At 41.4% G+C, this 22,330-nt stretch overlaps 1 protein-coding gene across 1 annotated transcript in view; it reads right to left on the reverse strand.

Moving 5' to 3' along the window:
- sorcs2 (sortilin-related VPS10 domain containing receptor 2) overlaps positions 1 to 22,330 on the reverse strand; it is a gene marked incomplete at both ends in the record, with an annotated part of 185,409 nt that overhangs the window by 25,878 nt on the left and 137,201 nt on the right. The window contains 4 exons of the mRNA XM_079215636.1: positions 1,459 to 1,577; positions 4,942 to 5,006; positions 14,047 to 14,120; positions 18,223 to 18,387. Coding sequence (XP_079071762.1) covers positions 1,459 to 1,577; positions 4,942 to 5,006; positions 14,047 to 14,120; positions 18,223 to 18,387 — 423 coding nt within the window. The remainder of the gene's footprint in view (positions 1 to 1,458; positions 1,578 to 4,941; positions 5,007 to 14,046; positions 14,121 to 18,222; positions 18,388 to 22,330) is intronic.

Consider the following 22,330-nt stretch of genomic DNA (forward strand, 5'->3'; position numbering starts at 1 on the left):
AGCAGCAGAGTTTCTTAGGAGACAAAAGTCAGCAGCATGTGATAATTAATAACAAGAGATAAGCAGGTTTCAGGCAGACAAATGTAAAGATGCACACTATAGTAAGGACTTAATTAATCTTGAGACATTAGTGTAATTAACAAACGTCTATTAGGCTTAAACCTACACTTTACAATGAGATCATGCTTTACTGCTTGTTTTGCCATTGTACATAAAACTTGTGTTTTCAATCTGTGACAACGACAAAAAGTGTGAACTCGGCAGAATATTCAATTTACATCTTATATCTGAGGAAGGATGCTCTTTAAGTCCCCACTGGGGTTCCATTCCAGTCGAGAAAACATGGTGAAGTGCCCTCTAGGTACTCTTTCAGTGACAAAATGCTCCTACACCTCAGACAGCCTGAGACTGCCACTGAAGAGAGGCGTACCTGGTAGAGGGAGCACTGGGGAATTGAGCAACATGGCTGACCAGGTCCAATATTGCCGAGCTGCATAAGGTATGCCAATGCTGAGGGAGTGCGGGCAAGATTTCTTAGTCTTACCGAGGGGCCTGTATGTTTACTCTGCCTCCTAGCTTGTTACCTGAGGCAATAGTCGCAGGGTTGAGCCCATATACCTCCAGGTAGTTGGAAAACTAGAGAGCAGTGAAATATTCTTTGACTGGGATCCCAAGTTTAAAGGTCCACAACAGAGGCCTAAAAATTCAGTAGTGTTTGAAGATCAAATATAATATTAGCTTACATATCATGCAGACACAGGAAGATAAACAGCTCAAGGACAAACAAATGTGGACTGTCCTTATGCAGAAGCAAATCCAGGGATGAGATCAGGTTGGGTGGTTGGGTGTATAAGCATGATGCTGAGAGTAACACTAATAAGATACAAGTGGATCACATGAAAACTTGAGAATGTGAGGGTTGATCATTTTGACAAACCCACAGCAAAGTATCATCTGAATCTGCAGTTTCCCTCAGCTCTACATCGCCTTACACTGTCTTTAAGCTTATTGTTTTAGTTACACCGTCAGCAAATTAACTGTGTTGGTTTTGTCTCCATGCTCATCAACCTGGTCTCCATCAGCAAGCAGCTATATGAATGAATGAAAACAATAACTGCTACCTGGTAGATAAGACCGGCATACTTATAACATGAAGCTTATTTAAGCTTAGTACAGGTATGGTCTGCATATGCTGTTTCTATACTGTACCTGCATGTCATTTAGATTTATAGAATGTAAAGCATTTTCTTCTATTAAATCCAAATGTTTTTGAAAATTGTTGTTGTTGCCCCGACGTGCTGCATGAACATATATACTATATCTCTAAATTCAAGAAAAAAATCTGAACGAAGAAAAGTGATACTTTTTGGAAATTTTGAGGAACCTTTTTAGTTTCAGTAAAATAATTATATCATACACCACTTTACCCATCATCTACCCTATTGTAGATATGTTTACCTTGACAAATATGTAGTCGTCCTGCACCAGCAGCGAGTTGTGGTTGATTTTGCCAAGAAACTGAGCAGTCACCATTTTGTCCGAACAGTTCTGGATGAGACAGGTAACATACAGGTAACCTGCAGTCGAACACAGAAAGAAACAAAAAAGAACAGCTCCTGTTGATTAAATGTACACATATATTCATGCAGGTTCACAAATTATTCTAACAGATAGTTATATTACAATTGACTGAATATTACTTAAATAAAATATACACACACACACACATATATATATACATGTATATATATATATATATATATACATATATACACATATATATATATATATATATATATACACATATATATATATATATATATATATATATATATATATATATATATATATATATATACACATATATATATATATATATATACATATATATATATATATATATATATACACATATATATATATATATATATAAATATATATATATATATATATATATCTCAGAGGAAACCTGGCCTTTTCCAAGCCTTGGTCGAAGTCAGGTAGGGAGAGAAGCTGATAGTCACACTGCATTTCTATCAGTTGTAGTTGCAGAATCTCTTCCACTTCTTCTGTATACATCAGGAAGGGAGTCGAGAACAGCTTGATAAAAAAAATCTTGGAAGCGCTGACTGAATTCTGTCATGAGATGTGATGACAGACATATATTTCCCCATTTTAGCAGATAGGTTGACCTCTGGAAAAGCTACTTTGATTTCAGACAGCGTGGGGAAGTGCTCAACATTGAAGTTGCGTATTGTGTCTCAAAGAGACGGAGCTTCACACAGAATGCTTTAATGTCTGTCTAGAGTTGTGGTACTACCTCATCTTTGCCTTGCAGGCTCTTGTTCAGTGTGTTGAGATGATTAGTAAGATCGACAAGAAATGCAAAGCTTCCCAACCATAGAGGGTCACTCAGTTCATGAAGAGGTTGGTCCTCTTTCGAAAAATGGTCAATTCCTGATCTCAGGGAATAAAACCGCTGCAGCACGGAGCCGCGACTGAGCCAGCGCACGTCAGAATGAGAGTAGGTCTCGTATTCAGCTTCAACATCAGACAGGAAAGCTTGAACTTCTGTTGTGGATCTGACACAGCTTCAAACATGTCCTTCCTGTTGTTGTGCATTTGAGACTCCTCAGATCCTGCAACTCATCCGTAATGCAAAAGTTATCGTCAACTCCCCGCAAAAGCATTAACAGCTGAGCGGTGTGTGTGGCGTCTGTGCTCTCATCACACGCAATCGAGTAAAAATCAAAAGCACAAGCTTTATGTGACACCTGATGCTTTAAGTTAGCTGACAAGTCTTCGTGTTTCAAGACATGCTCACGTTGTTGAATTCCAGCATCTTTTCCGGCCACATTATTCCTGTGACTTTAGTGAGGCGCTGTGTTATGAAGTCGCCGTCTGAGCGGTTTCCTGTGTCGCGCTGTGAGTTGAGCGACCTCGTAATTGCTAGTGTGGCATTTTCTTGTGTTTGGTTAGCACGGCAAAAATTTGATTGTTTAACTTGCAGGCTAGCTGCCATTTGCTTGACTTTTTCTACATTATACTTTTAGAATCTGCTGCGGGCCAATACAAAATAGAAGTTTGGACACCCCTGTTCCAGACCATTCTGCTGCCTTTGACACAGTAAACCACCAGATCCTTATTTCCTCCATCCAGGACCTGGGTATCTCTGGCTCTGCGCTCTTCCTTTTCTCATCATACCTCAACGACCGCACTTACCGGGTAACTTGGAGATAATCTGTGTCTGACTGAGGTCCTTCAAGGCTCCGTCCTGGGTTCCCTCCTCTTCTCTCTGTACATCAACTCTCTCGGCTGTGTCATTCGATCACATGGCTTTTCCTACCATAGCTATGCTGATGACACCCAACTGATCTTCTCGTTTCCCCAATCGGAATCACAGGTAGCAGCATGAATCTCTGCCTGTCTCGCTGACATCTCTCAGTGGATGTCCGAAAATTAACACTGACAAGATTGAACTAGTTTTCCTTCCAGCAAAAGGCTCTCCCTCCCACGACCTCACTATTACCTTCAACAATTCGGTGTTGGCCCTGACCCCGAATGCCAGGAACCTCGGTGTGACACTCAACTCTCCCTGACTGCCAACATTACCACAACAACATGTTCCTGTAGGTACATGCTGTACAACATCAGGAGAATACGTCCCCTTCTCACCCAGAAGGCGGCACAGGTTTTTGTCCAGGCTCTGATCATCTCGCGCCTTGACTACTGTAACTCCCTCCTGGCAGATCTACCTGCTAATGCCATCAGACCTCTGCAGCTCATCCAACACTCAGTAACGTCTCGACTTTTTGCTGTCCTGGCTCCTCAAGGGTGGAATGAGCTCCTCATTGACATCAGGACGGCAGAAAGTCTCTACATAATCCGCCACAAACTAAAAACACATCTTTTCCGACTATACCTTGATAAAAGAAATTAGCACTTTAGTAGCACTTAATTGGCACTTACTTATAGCACTTTGTAGTTTTGCTTTCTTGAAGAAATTGTACTTTCTTGATTCTTGTTGCTCCGAGTTTGTACTCGTGATTGAATGCACTTATTGTAAGTCGCTTTGGATAAAAACGTCAGCTAAATGAAATGTAATGTAATATACAGCCCTCTCTTGGGGGCATGAATGTCCTTAACAACTTACATGGCAATCGGATTATTAGATCATGAGATATTGTGTGTGTAGTTGACACTTAAGACCACAGACGGGTGGCGCTAGAAAAGCTAACAGAGGGTAAGAAATAAAAAAGGTTCATTCCATCTTGAAGAAAGATACATTGTGGGTGAGGGAATTTTGGCCTGATGTTGGACCTTAAAGCATAAGTCAGAATCTCACCAAAATGAGGGCGAGCCTGGACTATGATTGTACTATTGGAATTATTGCTGTTGAACAATCTATAACAGGTAAATCTGAAGATGTGAACATAAACAAATTGACATTCGAGAAACACTGTCTCACTGACACTGACTATTTTTGAGCACCAAGCATCAGCTACGTAAACAGAGTACACCTATACTGGTCCCACCGGAGTCGTGAAAGCCTCGGTTGCAGGTCTGGTGGATTTTTTAATGGACATCTTATCCTGCGCTGGCTGGCTTTGCATTTTAAATGTACAAAATATTCTTCCAATTGAGCTTACCTCTGAGGTCCACGTACAAAAAAAAGAAGCAAAGCCAAGTTGTTTTCCCCACAAATTATTTTTTTAACTTGGTGATGTAGGGGCTACTTTCTCTCTTGCTTTGACTTGTTGACATCTCATGGTTGGGTGGTATTTATGTGACAGTTAAATTCTGATTATTCCACACTTTTGCTTTGCCTTTGTGAGTAAATACACAAATAACTTATTGTTCTAACTGCTTGCGTGACTAGGCCCTAACAGTATCATGAATTACCATGTAAATAGTACATGAGCAGTTGAAACATCACTGTACCTCCACTTGTGTCTTGCATTTCCATGTGTACCAAATCTGGGTCCATATCCACATCAGATACTGACCTGGAAAACAGATGAGAATTACTCAATTTATCAATGGCATTTCTGACCAGAGACAATACATTTAATCAGAAATTAGATGTAAAACTGGGTGGTCCACCTCAAATGAGCTTGGGCAAACAACTTTGGCGCTAACTCTCTCCACTTTTATCAGCAGGTGCCAAGCAACACACACTGCACTGCTACATTTACAGCTGTAACATTACTGCTAACTTCAATACTCACACCGTCACAGTGCAGTGCATTCGCCATCTTTTTTTAAAAATCAATTTCAATTCCTTTTATTGGTATGACAATCTTTGTTGCCAAAGCATAGGAAAAGCAAAGAAAAAAAAACATAAAACAAGAATGAAATAATGGGTAACTTTAGGCTTTCGCTTCCTCCCACAGTCCAAAGACATGCACCTTAGGTTAATTAAAGACTTGTAGGAGCGGATAAATGAACGCAGTCGACAAGCTTATCTTTTTGGCTACACACCTCTGTGGCCGTTTATTCACACTCACAAACATTTGCCTCGTGTCACTGACATCCCGTCATCTTAACCCCCAAACGCCATTGTGTTACCATGGTTACGATACCGCTCTTAAATAAGCACCATGCGTCCCCGCGCCTATTATTTGTTAACATTTCCTTAGTTATCTCCGGAACCACATCGTTGTTAAACTTAATTTAAATTGCTACAATAATTAAAGTTTATGTACGCACGTAATCTCCGCCAACTTCTACGGTGGACCGTAAGGTTTCACTAAATCCTTAATAAGTAACCCTTACAAAGTCCGATTTCACTAACAAACACATCCCAGTAACTCTACGGGTTTGTGGGATTCTTTAAAAAAGAATCTTTATCCTATTAGTACCTGAAAAATTACAAAATGGGCAGAGCTTTTTTTTCTTCCTCCGTATCACGTTTCCTAGTCCGAAAGGCTTCCCGGGAGACGCATATTTAAAGGAGACGCATATTTAAAGGAGACGCATATTTAAAGTCCCAGCATGCACCGTTCAGACAATCTTTTTGCATAAAATGAGTAATTTTTCAATTTTTGAATTGAACGACACAGTTTTATGACTAACATTAATTTGTGTTTTTGGGGGATTTTTTTAGGTTCTAATCTTTCCAAAAAGATGTGTTATTAGTAGGTGGGACGTTGTTCAGGCCCTGAACCATGGAGTTGGAAAAACTCGGAACTGCTCGAGGAGGCGTTTTTGGGGAGTCTTGCTCATATCATGTTGGATGTTCATAGTTCTGATCAAAATATGTGATACATTTTTCCACTACATACGTCCCCCCAGAATTCACCAAGACTAGAGAAAACTAAACAAAAAAAACAATCAATCAAACCGCCAGCTGGCTTAAGGCGATCCACTGACACATGCTCTAGTTTACCGGCAATGTCCACTTTGAAGCCTTCTTAGGGAGATTAAAAGGTTCCATGTTGGCCGTCCTGGCGAATGAACACACTGAAAATACTCTGCTGCCTTGAGGCCGGATATGCGACTGTGGAAGGCCGTGCTGCGACGTAGGCACAGGTGTTAACAGTCTGGCTTTTTCCAGGACAGTGGCTCGCTGCTGTGTCGCAGACCACAAGTCTGTGACCTTGGGGATGAACTCCCATGGGACCCGCAGTGGCTGGCCGTAAACCAACTCAACGGATGAAGTGTGAAGGTCCTCCTTATGCTGCGTTCACACCGAAAGCATTCGCAACGCTTTTTCACCCAAGTTTACCCACTCGACTTTCTGTGGTTAATTCGTGTCATTCACTTTTTCACGGTGGAAAGGGGGCACGGCTTTTCTGTGACTTAAAACAGTTACCTTTTCCGCCATTCACCATTGAAATAACCAGCCTTATACTTATACCTTATACGTTGGAACATCAAACTCCCTTGTGTCTAGGTTCTTAATATTATCTGTAGTCGCACACAGCTCCGACTTCTCCAGGACGAATGTCTGAATGAAGCCGCTTTCAGCACTACTTCAGGCGGACCAGCAGCAGTTTGATTCAGCTTTTCCGCCTCATTTGCGCCGCCCGTGTGATAAGCGCGAGTGATAAGCGCCGTCTTGGTTCAGCGAGTCAATGGGCATTATGATGGTGAAATCCACTTTAGAGAGCACAACACTACCTGACAGGTGGGCAGAAAAATCCTGAATGTACGGAACTGATAGCGGTACGGGATCGTTGCCTCGTTGAGCCGGCTATAATCCCTGCTTGGACGCCACCCACCACTAGGCTTTGGTGCAATGTGCAGGGGTGAAGCCCATGGGCTGTTGGAGTAGCGAATGATGCCCATGTTGTTAAACTTGGCCATGGCAATGGTGAGCTTTGTCGGGTCCAGGCAGTAGGCCCGGGCATGTACCGGTGGGCCAGTGGTAGAGATGTGATGCCTGTCTGTCAGCATGTCCACCTGCAATGCCGGCACAATGCTTATCTGTGCCCCCGTGTCGCACAGAAAGCGCCGCCCGTAGATGTCATCCTGGATGAACAGCAGCCTGTCCGCTCGGCCGACGATCATGGCAGCTACTGAGCGCCGGCCTCAGAATTTCCCATCCTGCCGAAACTGCATGGAGAACGGCACATCCTTAGCCCTCGGCCCAAACCTAGCGTGGTAAGAACACAGGCTGGCGGATCCCTGTCGTTGACTCGCTGCTGCTGCCGCCGCAACTACCGCTGTCTCCGGTAGGCATGCAGTGGCTTGGGCCGGCTTCAGCACGGCCACCCATTGTTGTCGGGAGCTGGCCATGGTGGCCAGCTCCCGACAAAGGCAGCTGCTGCAGAAACAGTTCAACAAACTCCAGCTTGTGTCTATCCAGGAGAGCTAGCATGTTATCCATTAGTTCCGACAGCTTGTTGTCGACGAGGCCATTCAGCGAGAGAAGCTGGCGAGCCCGCTTGGAGTCCGACTCTTGTTTGGTGGATTGGATTCAATTCAATCTGTTTTGTATATCCCAAAATCACAAATATTCCTCGGAGGGCTTTACAATCTGTACACATAACATCACTGTCCCGGGACCTCACATCAGGAAAACCTCCCCCAAATAAAAAACATTTCACAGGGAAAAAAGGGAAGAAACCTTCAGGAGAGCAACAGAGGAGGATCCCTCTCCCCGGATGGACAGAAGCAATATACACTCACCTAAAGGATTATTAGGAACACCTGTTCAATTTCTCATTAATGCAATTATCTAATCAACCAATCACATGGCAGTTGCTTCAATGTATTTAGGGGTGTGGTCCTGGACAAGACAATCTCCTGAACTCCAAACTGAATGTCAGAATGGGAAAGAAAGGCAGTAGAAGCAAGCTCAAATCGTGGCACCGGCACCTCGTATAGGCACTTCCTGTGGCACCTCTTGTTGCCACTAGTTGTTGTGGCAAGCTGCCACAGATGCCCAGATGCATAGTTTAAGGATGTCAGTAGTCAATGTTGTACTCCCTAGAAGTAGCATTTCCATCATGTGGTTTTTGCATTCATTTGCAAGGTTTCCTTCTGAAACCAATATTTCTGCACATATTGAAGATGAGTGTTATTGACCCATTTGGCCACAAGAGGGAGTTTACCTTTGTGTGAGCGCTTTTGTCAGGAGTAAACACATGCAGGTATGTTTCTCTTTTAAAATGTATTTTTTTCTGAATTTATAAATCCACTGTGCAATGTAATTCGTTAGCATAGCCGTTCATTCATTTTCTGTTTTGATATTGGTTAAATAAATTAAAGATTGGTATTCTGGCTATTGAATATCTATTGAATCAAATATCTGCCTCTTTGTCTAATTTAACTCATCATTCATATTTCTCCAACCAAATCTAATATTTATTATGTAGGACTATTCATTTTTTGGTTAGACTTAAGTATTGTAATGTGAATAATGTCATACAGCCTTCATAATAATTGATATCTTTTGTCAATTTTAATCAAGCCATTAATTTTTTTAACTCCTTACTAAATCAGACCAAAACAAATAATTGACTTTGGCTGTAATTGAGAAATAAGCCAGGTATGCATTTACAAGTTATGTACAAAGTCTTTATCGGTCTTTAAATAATGCATTTATTAATTTAATCTCTCTTTTTAATTTAATCTCTCTGGATCAGAAGAAATAAACGTTTTAGGTAGGTTTTTATTCATTGGTTTAAACTCAACAGACAAAGACTTTCAAGCTTGTTTTTGTTATTATAATGAATACAATCCATAATATCCTACTGTAACAGAACTAATAATAATTTGTAATGATATGTGCACTGCCACCCTGTAAATTATATGAAATCAAACATTATTAGTTTATGTTCCACATTTGAATATGCTTATTTGTCATTGTCTTTTATGACTGTATGTAGAGATAATGACATTTGTTTACAACAACTTTTTTTTAATATTTACTGTAACAACAGTAAATATTTCTCTAATATTATTAAGTTATTTTTTAATTGGCCTTGCTTTTTAATCTTCTTAAGCATTACTACCAATGGGCTTCTAATGGGGCTCAGTGTCTCCCTCCAACACTCTCAACAGTACAGCAGACAGTAGGTGTGGATGGAATCACAACCTTGAGTTGCCCTGGTGAAAGAGAAAGGGCTGTTCTGTGCTCTTAATTTTCCCTTTCTGTTACAAACTGTATTTATTTTCTTTTTATTTGTTCAAGAGGGACAATGTACAATGTACGTGTATTGGATGCCTTGTTAAAAATAATGATAAAGAACCTTGCAAATGAATGCAAAACAACTGACATCCTTAAACTGCATCTGTGCATCTCACCAGAAGTCACAAATAGTGGCAGGCAGTTGCCAAAACATCTTCTGAATCTATCCTGCAGCGATGACAGCTGTGGCCACAAATACCTGCCACAGCGGCCTTCTAGACTAGAGCTAAACATTCAACCAGAAAACTATTGTTGTGCCTCAATGACTGTCTATGTACCACGATATAGCCTAATTAATAGACCTGTGTTTAAGATTTGACCAAGGTAGGTTGATTGACATTTTGATTACAATGGTATTCAACTATTTCTTAACTGAAACCCAACCTATATTGTTAATACTTGTATTCTTAAGAGCACTTAATGATTTATGTTCAGCAAAAAATGACACAAAATTAGTTAGGGAAAAATATTTTTCATTATCAAACAAAAGTGCAACAAATAAAGTGCTTAAACAGTAGCCTTTTAAAGCAAAACAATAGATCAACACATAAAGGTGCCACAGGAAGTGCCTGTACAAGATGCCTGTGCCGCAATTTGAGCTTGCCCTCTCTCAAGAAAGGTGATTTAAGCAATTTTGAGCATGCCATGGTTGTTGGTGCCAGACGGGTTGGTCTGAGTATTTCACAATCTGCTCAGTTACTGGGATTTTCACGCACAACCATTTCTAGTGTTTACAAAGAATGGTTTGAAAAGGGAAAAACATCCAGTATGCGGCAGTCCTGTGGGCAAAAATGCCTTGTTAAAGATAAAACAGAAGTAATTTTTTTTGGTCCCAACGACGAACGATTGAAAGTCAGCTTCAATCACTAATGTTAAAAACCTCAAACCAAGCTAGAAATCTAGGTGTAGTTATGGATTCAGACCTCAACCTGAACAGCCATATCAAGACAATTACAAAATCAGCCTACTATCACCTGAAGAATAGATCAAGGGTTAGAAGACTTATGTCTCAACAGGATTTGGAGAAACTTGTCCATGCATTTATCTTCAGTAAACTTGACTACTGTAACGGTGTGTTCACAGGCCTCTGTAAAAAGTCAATCATAAAGCTGCAGCTGATTCAGAACGCTGCAGCTTGAGTCCTCACTAAGACCAGGAAAGTGGATCACATCACTCCAGTTCTGAGGTCTTTGCACTGGCTCCCTGTCAAACAAAGAATTGACTTTAAAATCCTGCTGCTGGTTTATAAAGCACTGAATGGTTTAGGGCCTAAGTAGGTTTGTGATCTGCTGCTACCTTATGAACCATCCCGGCCACTCAGGTCGTCTGGGACGGGTTTACTTTCTGTTCCAAGAGTCAGAACTAAACATGGAGAAGCAGCGTTCAGCTTTTCTGCTCCACATATCTGGAACAAGGTCCCTGAAAGCTGCAGGTCTGCTGAGACCCTCAGCTCCTTTAAATCCAGATTGAAGACTTTTCTGTTTGCTGCTGCCTTTAACTGAACCAAATTCAATTACTGCATCTCACTACTGCATTTTATTTCTTAAACTGCACTGCAACTTTTATTTTGCTTTTTCAACTTTTATTTTGCTTTTTGACTGTTTTAATGTCTTAACATTCATGTCTTTAACTGTCTTAACCGTTTTTTAATCTGCATTATGTTTTGATGCTTTTAATGGTTTTATGTGAAGCACTTTGAATCGTCTTGTTGTTGAAATGTGCTATACAAATGGGCCGACTGATTCAAGCTGATAGAAGAGCAACTTTGACTGAAATAACCTCTTGTTACAACCGAGGTATGCAGCAAAGCATTTGTGAAGCCACAACACGCACAACCTTGAGGCGGATGGGCTACAACAGCAGAAGACCCCACCGGGTACCACTCATCTCCATTACAAATAGGAAAAAGAGGCTACAATTTGCAAGAGCTCACCAAAATTGGACAGTTGAAGACTGGAAAAATGTTGCCTGGTCTGATGAGTCTCGATTTCTGTTGAGACATTCAGATGGTAGAGTCAGAATTTGGCGTAAACAGAATGAGAACATGGATCTATCATGCCTTGTTACCACTGTGCAGGCTGGTGGTGGTGGTGTAATGGTGTGGGGGATGTTTTCTTGGCACACTTTAGGCCCCTTAGTGTCAATTGGGCATCGTTTAAATGCCACGGCCTACCTGAGCATTGTTTCTGACCATGTACATCCCTTTATGGCCACCATGTACCCATCCTCTGATGGCTACTTCCCCCCCAGTCACCAGATCTCAACCTAATAGAGCATCTTTGGGATGTGGTGGAACGGGAGCTTCGTGCCCTGGATGTGCATCCCACAAATCTCCATCAACTGCAAGATACTATCCTATCAATCAATATGGGCCAACATTTCTAAAGAATGCTTTCAGCACCTTGTTGAATCAATGCCACGTAGAATTAAGGGAGTTCTGAGGGCGAAAGGGGGTCAAACACAGTATTAGTATGGTGTTTCTAATAATCCTTTAGGTGAGTGTATGTCATGTGTGGATGATTGAAGTATATCAGCAACCAGGAAAAAACAAGACATATCGCCACCGGAAGCTCAAAACAAGAAAGAGAAGATTTGGCAAATCTTTCATGGGCGCAACCTGTATACTCGGCTGTACTGCTCATCCCAGAAATGTGCTAAAGGAGGATTCAAACAAAATGGGTTTGCAATAGCCGTGCTGTCTTAGCTGCTGTCCCAGATGAACACAAAGCCAAACCGATTAAAGAACTGGACCTGGACTGATAAAAGCTACCTGTGGGAAGGGCTACTGAGTACTACTCAAACTGCAACAGCCCAAAGAAGGTGTAGCTTGGATAGTGATGTTGAAAATATTGCACTTGGAGATCACTCAAAGAAGAAAGATGACAAATACTGGATTGCTTATGAGTAATGATAAATCAATGAAGGAACATGCCATAAAGATCTGAAAGATATAAAAATTGCTGAATGGGCCATATATGCATTTGAACTACAGCAACGACTGCACCGAAAATTACCCTCCTTGAAACAGGAAAATACTGCCGAAAAGACAGCCCTATACTAAAAAAATTGATCCCATCCTAGACCAAGGTGTCCTGAGTAGGGGACGGATTAACAGATCAGCTATGCCAGTAAGCGTTAAAAAGCCTGTGATCTTACCCAAAAAATCCTACATATCCGAAATCATTCTAAGATACACAGACAACCAAGTTGGTCATTCTGGAAGAAATCATATGCTTTCAAAAATTGGAGAGAAATACTGGATATCCTCTGCAGACAAAAGCTGTCTGTAGGAGGAAAAAAAATGTCAGATCTTCCACAGGACCGTGTGATGCCGAATTTGTCACCTTTCACTTGGATTTGCAGACTATTCTGGACCTTTTAAAAATAAGCGAGGTTGAACCAATATAAAGCAGTGGGGTGTGATCTTTACATGCTTTCCTAGCCGTGCAATCCATTTTGAGCTGGCTAGCAATTTGGAAACTCCTGCATGAATTTAATACGCAGATTTATATTTTGCCGAGGTACTGTAAAAACCATCAGATCCGATCAAGGTACACATTTTGTTGGTGCACAAAAAGAGCTGAAACGGGTGTGGTAAGGACCCAGGAGCAGTACAATGGACACACGGAATAGTTGAACGAAGCTTAATTCCGGGCAGAAGACGTAGCAGGCAAATAGTCTCGGATTAGCTCATGTGAAGAAATCCACTCGGTGAAACGCCAAGCCGTCAGGAGAGAAGGCAGACAGAAACCAGAGGAAATTCTTGTGGTCGGAGACAGAAGGCTGAGTCCTTTACCGGGACAGAGGCAAGGTGGGGAAGTCCAAACAGGCAGGGTCGGCAACAGGAAAACAGTCGGATGCTAAACGCTGAATAGTCTGGCATAATGCCGAGAAAAATCTGGCAGCGAGTGTGTGTGTGAGACTGTGGTATAAATACTAAAGGGAGTAGGGCCGGTGAGAGTGATTGAGCTGATGAGGTGGGTGGGACTAACAGGTGCACTGAATGAGCTGATTAGGTGAGTGAGAGAGAGTGGCAGGAGGAAAGGGGCAGCTGTGCTGTGACAGGCGCTGCCGCTGGGTTGATGATCCTCTCGACCACGAAAATGCCCAATAAATCTTGGGCCCAATGACACCCTCTGACCCACCTGGTAGATGGGGGCTGGAGTGTGGTGTCGGTTAGCCGCTGTTGCTCAGCGGTCAGCAGACTACGTCAACTGGGATTCCATGCAGGTGGAAGGTGTACAGGGAGATGAGTTCCTCCCTGCTTGCATTCTTGCAGTAGGTGCTTCCTGCTGACCCGTTTGTTACTGCTTTGTACATGTATGCGTCAATGAAGAAGTAATAAACTGAGACACTCGGAACATTGAGCTGAGTCTTGAAGTCCTTAATCATCAATTATGATAAATTACCAGAAGACTTTGTCCTTGGTCACCCGCTCCTGAAGCAAAGTCCACTTGCGGCCCAGGTCTGTCGAAGCAAAAAGCTGGATACAACAAAAAACATAGAGAAGACCACAATTAGACATAAAACACACACTCAAAGCATGTAGCATTCAGTTAAAAAGCCTAACCTCGAGCCCAATTACTAGCTATAAATGAATGACAACTTGAGTCTATTTGGATCAACCCAGCTCAACCCAGTTAAGACTGATGAATATTTTATGAGCAGTGTGCTTGCACTAGTGTGTGTTACACACCTGTTTTGCTTTCGCCCGTTTTGTCTTGCTTTGCCTGTTCTGTTTGCCTGTTTTGCCGTGCCAATTTTGCCTGTTTTGTTTTGCATGGTTTGGCTGTGATTTTATTCTGCATGTTTTGGCTATTAGTGTTGATTATTTTCTTCTATTACTAGTTGAATAAACTTTAATAAACTTCTAGTTGATTTGATGAAAACACTTTTCTGGATTCCCCCTAACCCTAATGCTGCGTTCACACCAAGCAGTTTACCGCGGCAGTTTATTCGCTCGACAATAAAAGGGTGTTCACACCGAATATTCGCGCTGCGTCAAAGGGGCCGTGGCTTCTCTCCGTTGCTTCTCTCCATGAAAAGAGCTTTCATTTCTGCTATCGACCATGGAATAAATAACCACTAGTTCTGCTTTATACTTGTTGTGTAAATTCCACATACGTCGAAACATCAAACTCCATCGTGTCTGGGTGTTTCGATAATGGAATTTTTCCAAAGAGAGAAATTTTAAAAATGATACTGAGATTTGATAAAGTTTATTTCAACCAATTACTCTTTTTACATGTTGATCTACCTCTTCCCTTTGAAAAATAGAGATGCAGCAACACAGGATATTTTGAGTAGTGACAACGCGGCTCATACTAAATAAATACATACCATTTATTTTAATGTCTCACTTTATGGTAGGCGTTAACCTTTCATGAAAAATAAATTAACTGTAATGCTTTGTGTCTTTGACAAATGTTTTCCAAGACTATTTATTATCATTTGTTAATTACAATGTTTTTAATTACAATATTCAGATTCTCCCTCTTGCACTCTTTTTTGGAGTGTGTGGCCTGTTAAGCCCTAGCGTCCCCCAATTGGGGGACCCTTTTATATCAGGAAAATCAAGAAAAAATCATGGTATAAATCCCTCCCCCCCAAAAAACAAACATGTTAGATATCAAATTAAACATAAAAATCAGGGCTACAATAATATATAATCCCGATGTACAACCTCTAAACACAACTCAAACAATAAATAGGATTGGGGGTTAGGGTTAGGGCTAGGGCTTAAAGGGTTAAAGATAAATGGGTTCTGAACAGGTTATCCCCAGATTAGCAAAACTGAACTAACAAGAAAATAGAGGCTACTAATAAAATCAGTACCTGAAATAAAACTGAACATCAATGTTTACAGACCCGCTTTGTGGTTCAACTTTGACCTACTGTTGGTAAACGTACTTGTACAGTGCTTTTCTAGTCTTCCGACCACTCAAAGTGCTTTTAACGCTACAGGTCATCATTCAAACTGACAATATTCTGACTGAAGGACGACCCGCTCTAACACTAATCACCATGAAAGTGTCTCTTTGACCCATCCCGACGAGGCTGCTTCAATAAGTTGTACCTTTAATTAGCACCTCTCTACTAGATGTCATCAATGTGTTTTTACGAACAGGTCATGTGACACAGACTTTCAAAGTAGCTATAATTAAACCTCTTCTTAAGAAGCCCACTCTCAATCCAGAGGTGTTGGCTAACTACAGACCGATATCTATCCTTCCCTTCCTCTCTAATAGCCTAAAAAAGTAGTCGCAAATCAGTTGTGTGACTTTCTACATAACAATAGTTTATTTTTGAGGACTTTCAGTCAGGATTTAGAAAGCATCATAGCACAGAGACAGCACTGGTGAAAATGACTGATCACCTTCTAATTGCATCAGATAAGGACTTGTCTCTGTTCTTGTCTTGTTAGACCTTAGTGCTGCATTCAACACCATTAACCATCACACTAGACTAGACCAGTCGATTGGTATTAAAGGTACAGCTCTAAGCTGGTTTAAATCCTATTTATCAGATCGATCTCAGTTTGTAGTTGTAAACTACGAGGCCTCGATGACTACCAACATTAGTCACGGAGTTCCACAAGGTTCTGGCCTTGGACCAATTTTATTCACCTTATATATGCTTCCTTTAGGCAATATTATCAGAAAACACTCCATACATTTCCATTAGTATGCAGATGATACTCAATTATATCTATTGATCAAGCCAGATGAAACCAACCAGGTCGCTAAACTTCAAGCATGTCTTAAAGACATAAAAACCTGGATGACCTGCAACTCCCTGATGTTAAACTCAGACAAAACTGAAGTTATTTTACTTGACCCAGAACACCTCAGAAATCAATCATCCAATTATATAGTTTCTCTTGGTGGCATTGCTCTGGCATCCAGCAACACCGTAAAGAATCTCTGAGTTATCTTTGATCAGTTCTTGTCCTTTAACTCCCACAAATCTCAAGGACCGCCTTTTTTCACCTACGTAACATTAAAAAAAATCAGGCACATCCAATCTCTAAGCGATGCAGAAAAATTGGTTCACACATTTGTTACTTCAAGACTGGATTACTGTAATTCCTTATTATCAGGCTGCTCTAATAAATCTCTTAAATCTCTCCAGTTGATCCAGAATGCTGCAGCTCGTGCACTAACAAAAACTAAGCAAAGATATCACATTACTCCTGTATTAGCTGCTCTGCACTGGCTCCCTGTAAAATCAAAAATCAAATTTAAAATCCTTCTCCTCACATACAAAGCCTTAATTGGTTATAGTACCATATTATCCCGCTATAGAGCTGCACTCACTGAATGCGCGTCTACTTGTGGAATAGAGTCTTAAAAAGTAGAATGGGAGCCAGAGCCTTCAGTTAGCAAGCTCCTCTTCTATGGAACCAGCTTCCACTTTCAGTCCAAGGGGCAGACACAGTCGCCTCATTTAAGTAGACTTAAGACTTTCCTCTTTGATAGCTTATAGTTAGGTCTGGCTCAGGTCTGCCCTGGTCCAGCCCCTAAATATGCTTCTATAGGCCTAGACTGCTGGGGGACATCTTAGGATACACTGAGCTCCTCTCTCCTCTCCTTCTGGACAAATTAATGCATCTACAAAGAACATAACTATCTTCCCGGAGTCTTTATGCTTTCTCGCCTCTCAAGTTTCCAGGGATTGTGGCTATGTCTAGAGCCGGTTCTGCCTCCTGCCCCCCTGCCTCTGAGGCCCTGCCCCACCATTCTCCTGCCTCCTGCCATGGCCCTGCTGATCCCCCTTTTCTCTATTTCCTTCCATGTCATGGATCGTGGTTATTTGGATCGTGGGCCATGCCTACTACTCGTCATATTCATTGAATGTGCTGTAACTCTGTTACGTTGTTCATTCTGTACACATGACATATATTGCTTCTGTCCATCCGGGGAGAGCAATCTGTTGCTCTCCTGGAGGTTTCTTCCCTTTTTTCCCTGTGAAAGGGTATTTTTTTTTGGGAATCAGTTTGTCGAACTGAATTGAATTGAAAAACCTTAAATTGACTTGCAGTGATAGACATTTGGCATATGGCTTCCCTATGTTCCAGGGGCTCCCTGCACCTCTACGTACATACTTGGAAAGCCCAGCCTCTTGACTTTGTGGCCTGCCAGAACTAACACTGCTCGTGTGCAATGTAATCATGACTGAAATAAATGATGGCCAAAACTATAAAAACAAGCTCCACATTGAACTAAAACCAAAGTATCTTTTTAAGAGAGCATCTGGAATAAATAAAAAGCCAAGTGAGATTGCAAAATGTTGTCAATATGAAATGTAATGTATGTAATGTCAAAGAATGTGTTTTAATGTGTGTATATTTGACACTACTATGGCCCCTGTTCAGTTTATTTGCCATGCGTAATATTTACCCAATATTGTATAGCAAATCACGTTTCTCTTTGAAATAATTTGGTTCCTGTTCTGCTGGTGCATGTGGAAACACATATAGATTTAATGCATTGCTGCACAGACATCACTGCTGTCTTCTTGCCCATTCTTTCAGCTCCAGAGGTTGGTAAATTATCTTCAGGTTTCTGCGGCGCTGCAATACCCACCCTGCCATCTTTACAATAGGCTAGGAGCTTGTCTTCTTCTTTAGGGTGGAAGATGAGCGTGTCCGGAGTAAAGGAGATGGACTGTCGCTGGAAGGAGGAACCTTCGTCTGTGCTGATAAACAGCATCTGATCCCTTTCATTTATGGATGAACCTACCAACACTACCTGAAAGAGAGACCAACAGAGGAGGAGGAAAGGAAGAAAACACAGATCAAAGGTCAAATAGTCAAAGAGTAATTGCATGCAACATATTAGTCTCTCAGTCAGTAGTCTGTAGAATAATATTTGTGCATATCAAATCATCAGTTTTTGTCTTTTTTATTTATTTACGGTTGACACTAAATATATATATATTATTTATGTTAGCTGGTTATTTTATTGTTAAAGCATGGGAAAGTTCTTCCCCTTCCGGTGTCCCCCATCTTGACGTGCAAAATGATCCATCTTTTTTGACAGAAAAAAAAGCATGTGTACAAGACAACCAGCTTCTTTCTCACATCTCTAGCAGCTGTCACTGTCCATTAGCTTTTGTATGGCTAATTTCCTTGGTGTGCAGCAGGTTTTGTTTCACAATTTATACTGAGTGAATTAACAACATGCATTCCAAGGGGCAAGTAACATTTTCCATCTGTCTTTTCCAATGTTTTCACCCACATCACCCACAAACCTTCCAAATGGGGCAGTTGCACATCTCAAATAAGCCAATAGAACTTGAAAAACTCAAACTGAATCATATTTGGAGGGTCAGAATTATGTATAAATGTAATATTAATTATAATGACGGTTACTTTCTACATTAAAAACATGTTTTTACATGATATCCTATAAGTGTAGCAACTGAAGCCTACCTTGGCGCTACATGCCACTACATCACAGATGACTGGGACATGCCGTCAATCTGCCTCACCATCATGCCACTGCAGGACAGACATACTGCATCTAACATTGCAGAGTGGTTGGAGCAGGTAGTGGCCAGATTTGAAATTCCTCCAAGCAAAATCATTGCCATAGTCCATGACAATGGGGCTAATATTGTGGCTGCGGCAAATGTCGTGGAGGAGAAGCATGAATGGTCCTCTGTCCGTTGCACTGGCCATACTTTGCAACTTGTGATCAATGCTGCATTGAAACACCTTACGATGGTCCTTGACAGTATGAGTGAGAGGCCTACGAGCCTGGCGTGAGGGGATTGTCTTCCTGTCTGAATTTACGCTAGAGCTTAATTCCTAGCTTTCAAAGATCAATATATTTAATATTAATAACATTCGATGCTTACTGACAAACTGAACCAACAACCATGTTGTCGGACAGTGCACAGCAGAGTGTAGCTAAACAAAGCTAACAGCTAAGGGAGGAATTGATTTATTAGTTTATTTAGTATATTGTGAAAGACACATCCGCGTCTAAAATGTGATAGGCTGCCACTCAAAACTGTTGAATTTCTGCCTTCTTCCAACAATGACTGATAATAATTGAAAAACGTAATTGAAATGTTTTGTTATTTACAATTTCACTTACAAATATTAAAAAAACTGCTAGACTTGATAAGATAAGAAGTCTAGATAGACTTGATAAGGAATTCAAAAGGATCTGGAGTCACACTGGGTGTGATGGTCCCTTTAACCATCAAGGTTGTTTGTTATGATTATTCTTGTAATATAACAACCTGGGTGCAACAACAAATATATGAAAAAATAATCAGGCAATGAGGTTGAATTTTGCTCGTGAATTCAGTGAACATGTTTCTGTATAAATGAAATGCAGGTGTGTGTGTGTGTGTGTGTGTGTGTGTGTGTGTGTGTGTGTGTGTGTGTGTGTGTGTGTGTGTGTGTGTGTGTGTGTGTGTGGCTCATGCATGTCGAATATGATTATATTTATCACAGCGGCAGGCTGAGTATAACTTCAATTTGCATATTGTCATTTGGAGTTGGTTGTTTATGTCTTTCCATTCTTACAATTGTCCTTGCACGCATTCCTAATCACAAGAACTGCATTATTATTTCTTGTTTGTAATATTCATTTTTTCGTTTAGATGTGGGGACTGTGATGGTCATAGCAAAACCTTTATTCTGTGGTCAGTAAGCCATTTTTGTGTAGCTTTTGAGGTGTGCTTTGGATCATTGTCCTGCTTGAAGGTCACCACGGTCCATTTTAACCTTCCTGGCAGAGACAGTTAGGTTTTCATTTAATATCTGCTAGTATTTGATGGAGTCCATGATACCATGTATCCTAACAAGATGTCCAGGGCCTTTGGAAGAAAAACAGCCCCACAAAATCAAAGATCCACCACCATACTTCAGTGAGGTGCTTCTCTGTATGTCTATCTTTCTGTCTACGTCAAATCCACCTGTTTCTGCCAAAAAGCTCTATTTTGGTCTCATCTGACCATATAACCCGGCCCCAGTAACGTTTGGCAAACTGTAGGTGCTTTAGTTTGTTTTTTTATTGACAGCAAAGGCTTTTTTTCTGGCAACCCTCCCAAACAACTTGTGGTGATGTAGGTGGCGTCTGATGGTAGTTTTGGAGACTTTCTGACCCCAAGACTCAACTAACCTCTGCAATTCTCCAGCCCTTTTTCCCACACACGAGCTACACACAGAGCAATTCCTGACAGTAGCTACACAACTCCATCATTGGCTGCAAACAGGACTATCTGGAACAGGTGGTGGTGAACGGCAAAAGCAGAACTGTGTGATGCAACTTAAAATGTTTGACTTTTGTGTTCAACTTTTTAAGTAAGAATTCTTGATCTGGCTCAAATGCAACATCACAACCAATACTTCACAGTATGTACTGGGTCAAAATGTAAAACTGTTATTAATGTGATATCAAAGCGGTCTATTGAACCAAATCTAATGCAATCTTGACGAAACAAAGTTTTCTCTTCTGTCTGCCACAGTAGGGCATTGTTCACATCTATTCAATCAGCTTTTTAGAACATTTTAAATCAAGAATTTGATGCAAATAAAAATAATTTGAAATGTCTGAGTTTCCCTGAATTATTGATTTGTGTGGCTGTTAGGGAGCCGCTCGTGTTTGAGCTGAGAGGTGGAGGTGATCAGAGGGCTGTCTGGCTTTACTGTGGTTAGCTCTGCCAGTCATCCTCACAGCACACATTCATCTCCATTCAACATGCTGTCAACGTTCTATCCCTGCTCATACAGCATATCCCTCAGCTCATTACCCAGCCAGCATATAGACGCGCACGCATATTTACGCATATTTACGCATAAACCAGAAGCTCTGGTGCACCAACCAAAAAACGTACCTTTGTTTCATTATTAATTTGCTTATTTATTCATTGCATCAATAAAACATAGCAATGGTTTTGGTAACTGATGGAGCAATACTGACTCAAATGAGGATAAACAAACTGGGTTTGAAGGAGATCATACACAAATTGCCTGGTGTTTTGGTCACGCCACCCGGGTTGGCATGGAGCAGGATATCATGATAGTCAAATTGAATCACGGAATATCTTTTATATGCAGATCTTACTCATTGGCAGCGTCTCATGCTGAATGGCAAAGCCCTGCATTGTGATTATTCAGTCTTTCACAGTAAAAGCAGGACTTAACTCTCGCTCGTGACATGTGTGAGGCTAATTATACTGAAATCCACTTGCCTTACCCATACAAATATTCAAAAGAGAAATACATGTCAGAGCCAATGCAGACCCAACATAATGTGGCAGTGTGACGTACTATCCATCCATCAATCCATTATCAGCCGCTTATCCGGGGTCGGGTCGCGGTGGCAGCAGGTTCAGCAGGCCGACCCAGGCTTCCCTCTCGCCCGCAACACTTTCCAGCTCATTCTGGGGGATCCCGAGGCGTTCCAAGGCCAGCCGGGAGATATAATCCCTTGAGCGTGTCCTGGGTCTTCCCCGGGGTCTCCTACCAGTTGGACGTGCCTTGAAAACCTCTAGGTGTCCAGGAGGCATCCTGACTAGATGCCCGAACCACCTCAGCTGACTCCTTTCGACACGAAGGAGCAGCGGCTCAACTCCAAGCTCCCTCCTGATGTTCGAGCTCCTTACCCTATCTCTAAGGCTGAGCCCGGCCACCCTACGGAGGAAGCTCATTTCGGCCGCTTGTATCCGAGCTTG

The sequence above is a fragment of the Taurulus bubalis genome, assembly GCF_910589615.1.
Source record: "Taurulus bubalis genome assembly, chromosome: 3".
NCBI lineage: Eukaryota > Metazoa > Chordata > Actinopteri > Perciformes > Cottidae > Taurulus > Taurulus bubalis.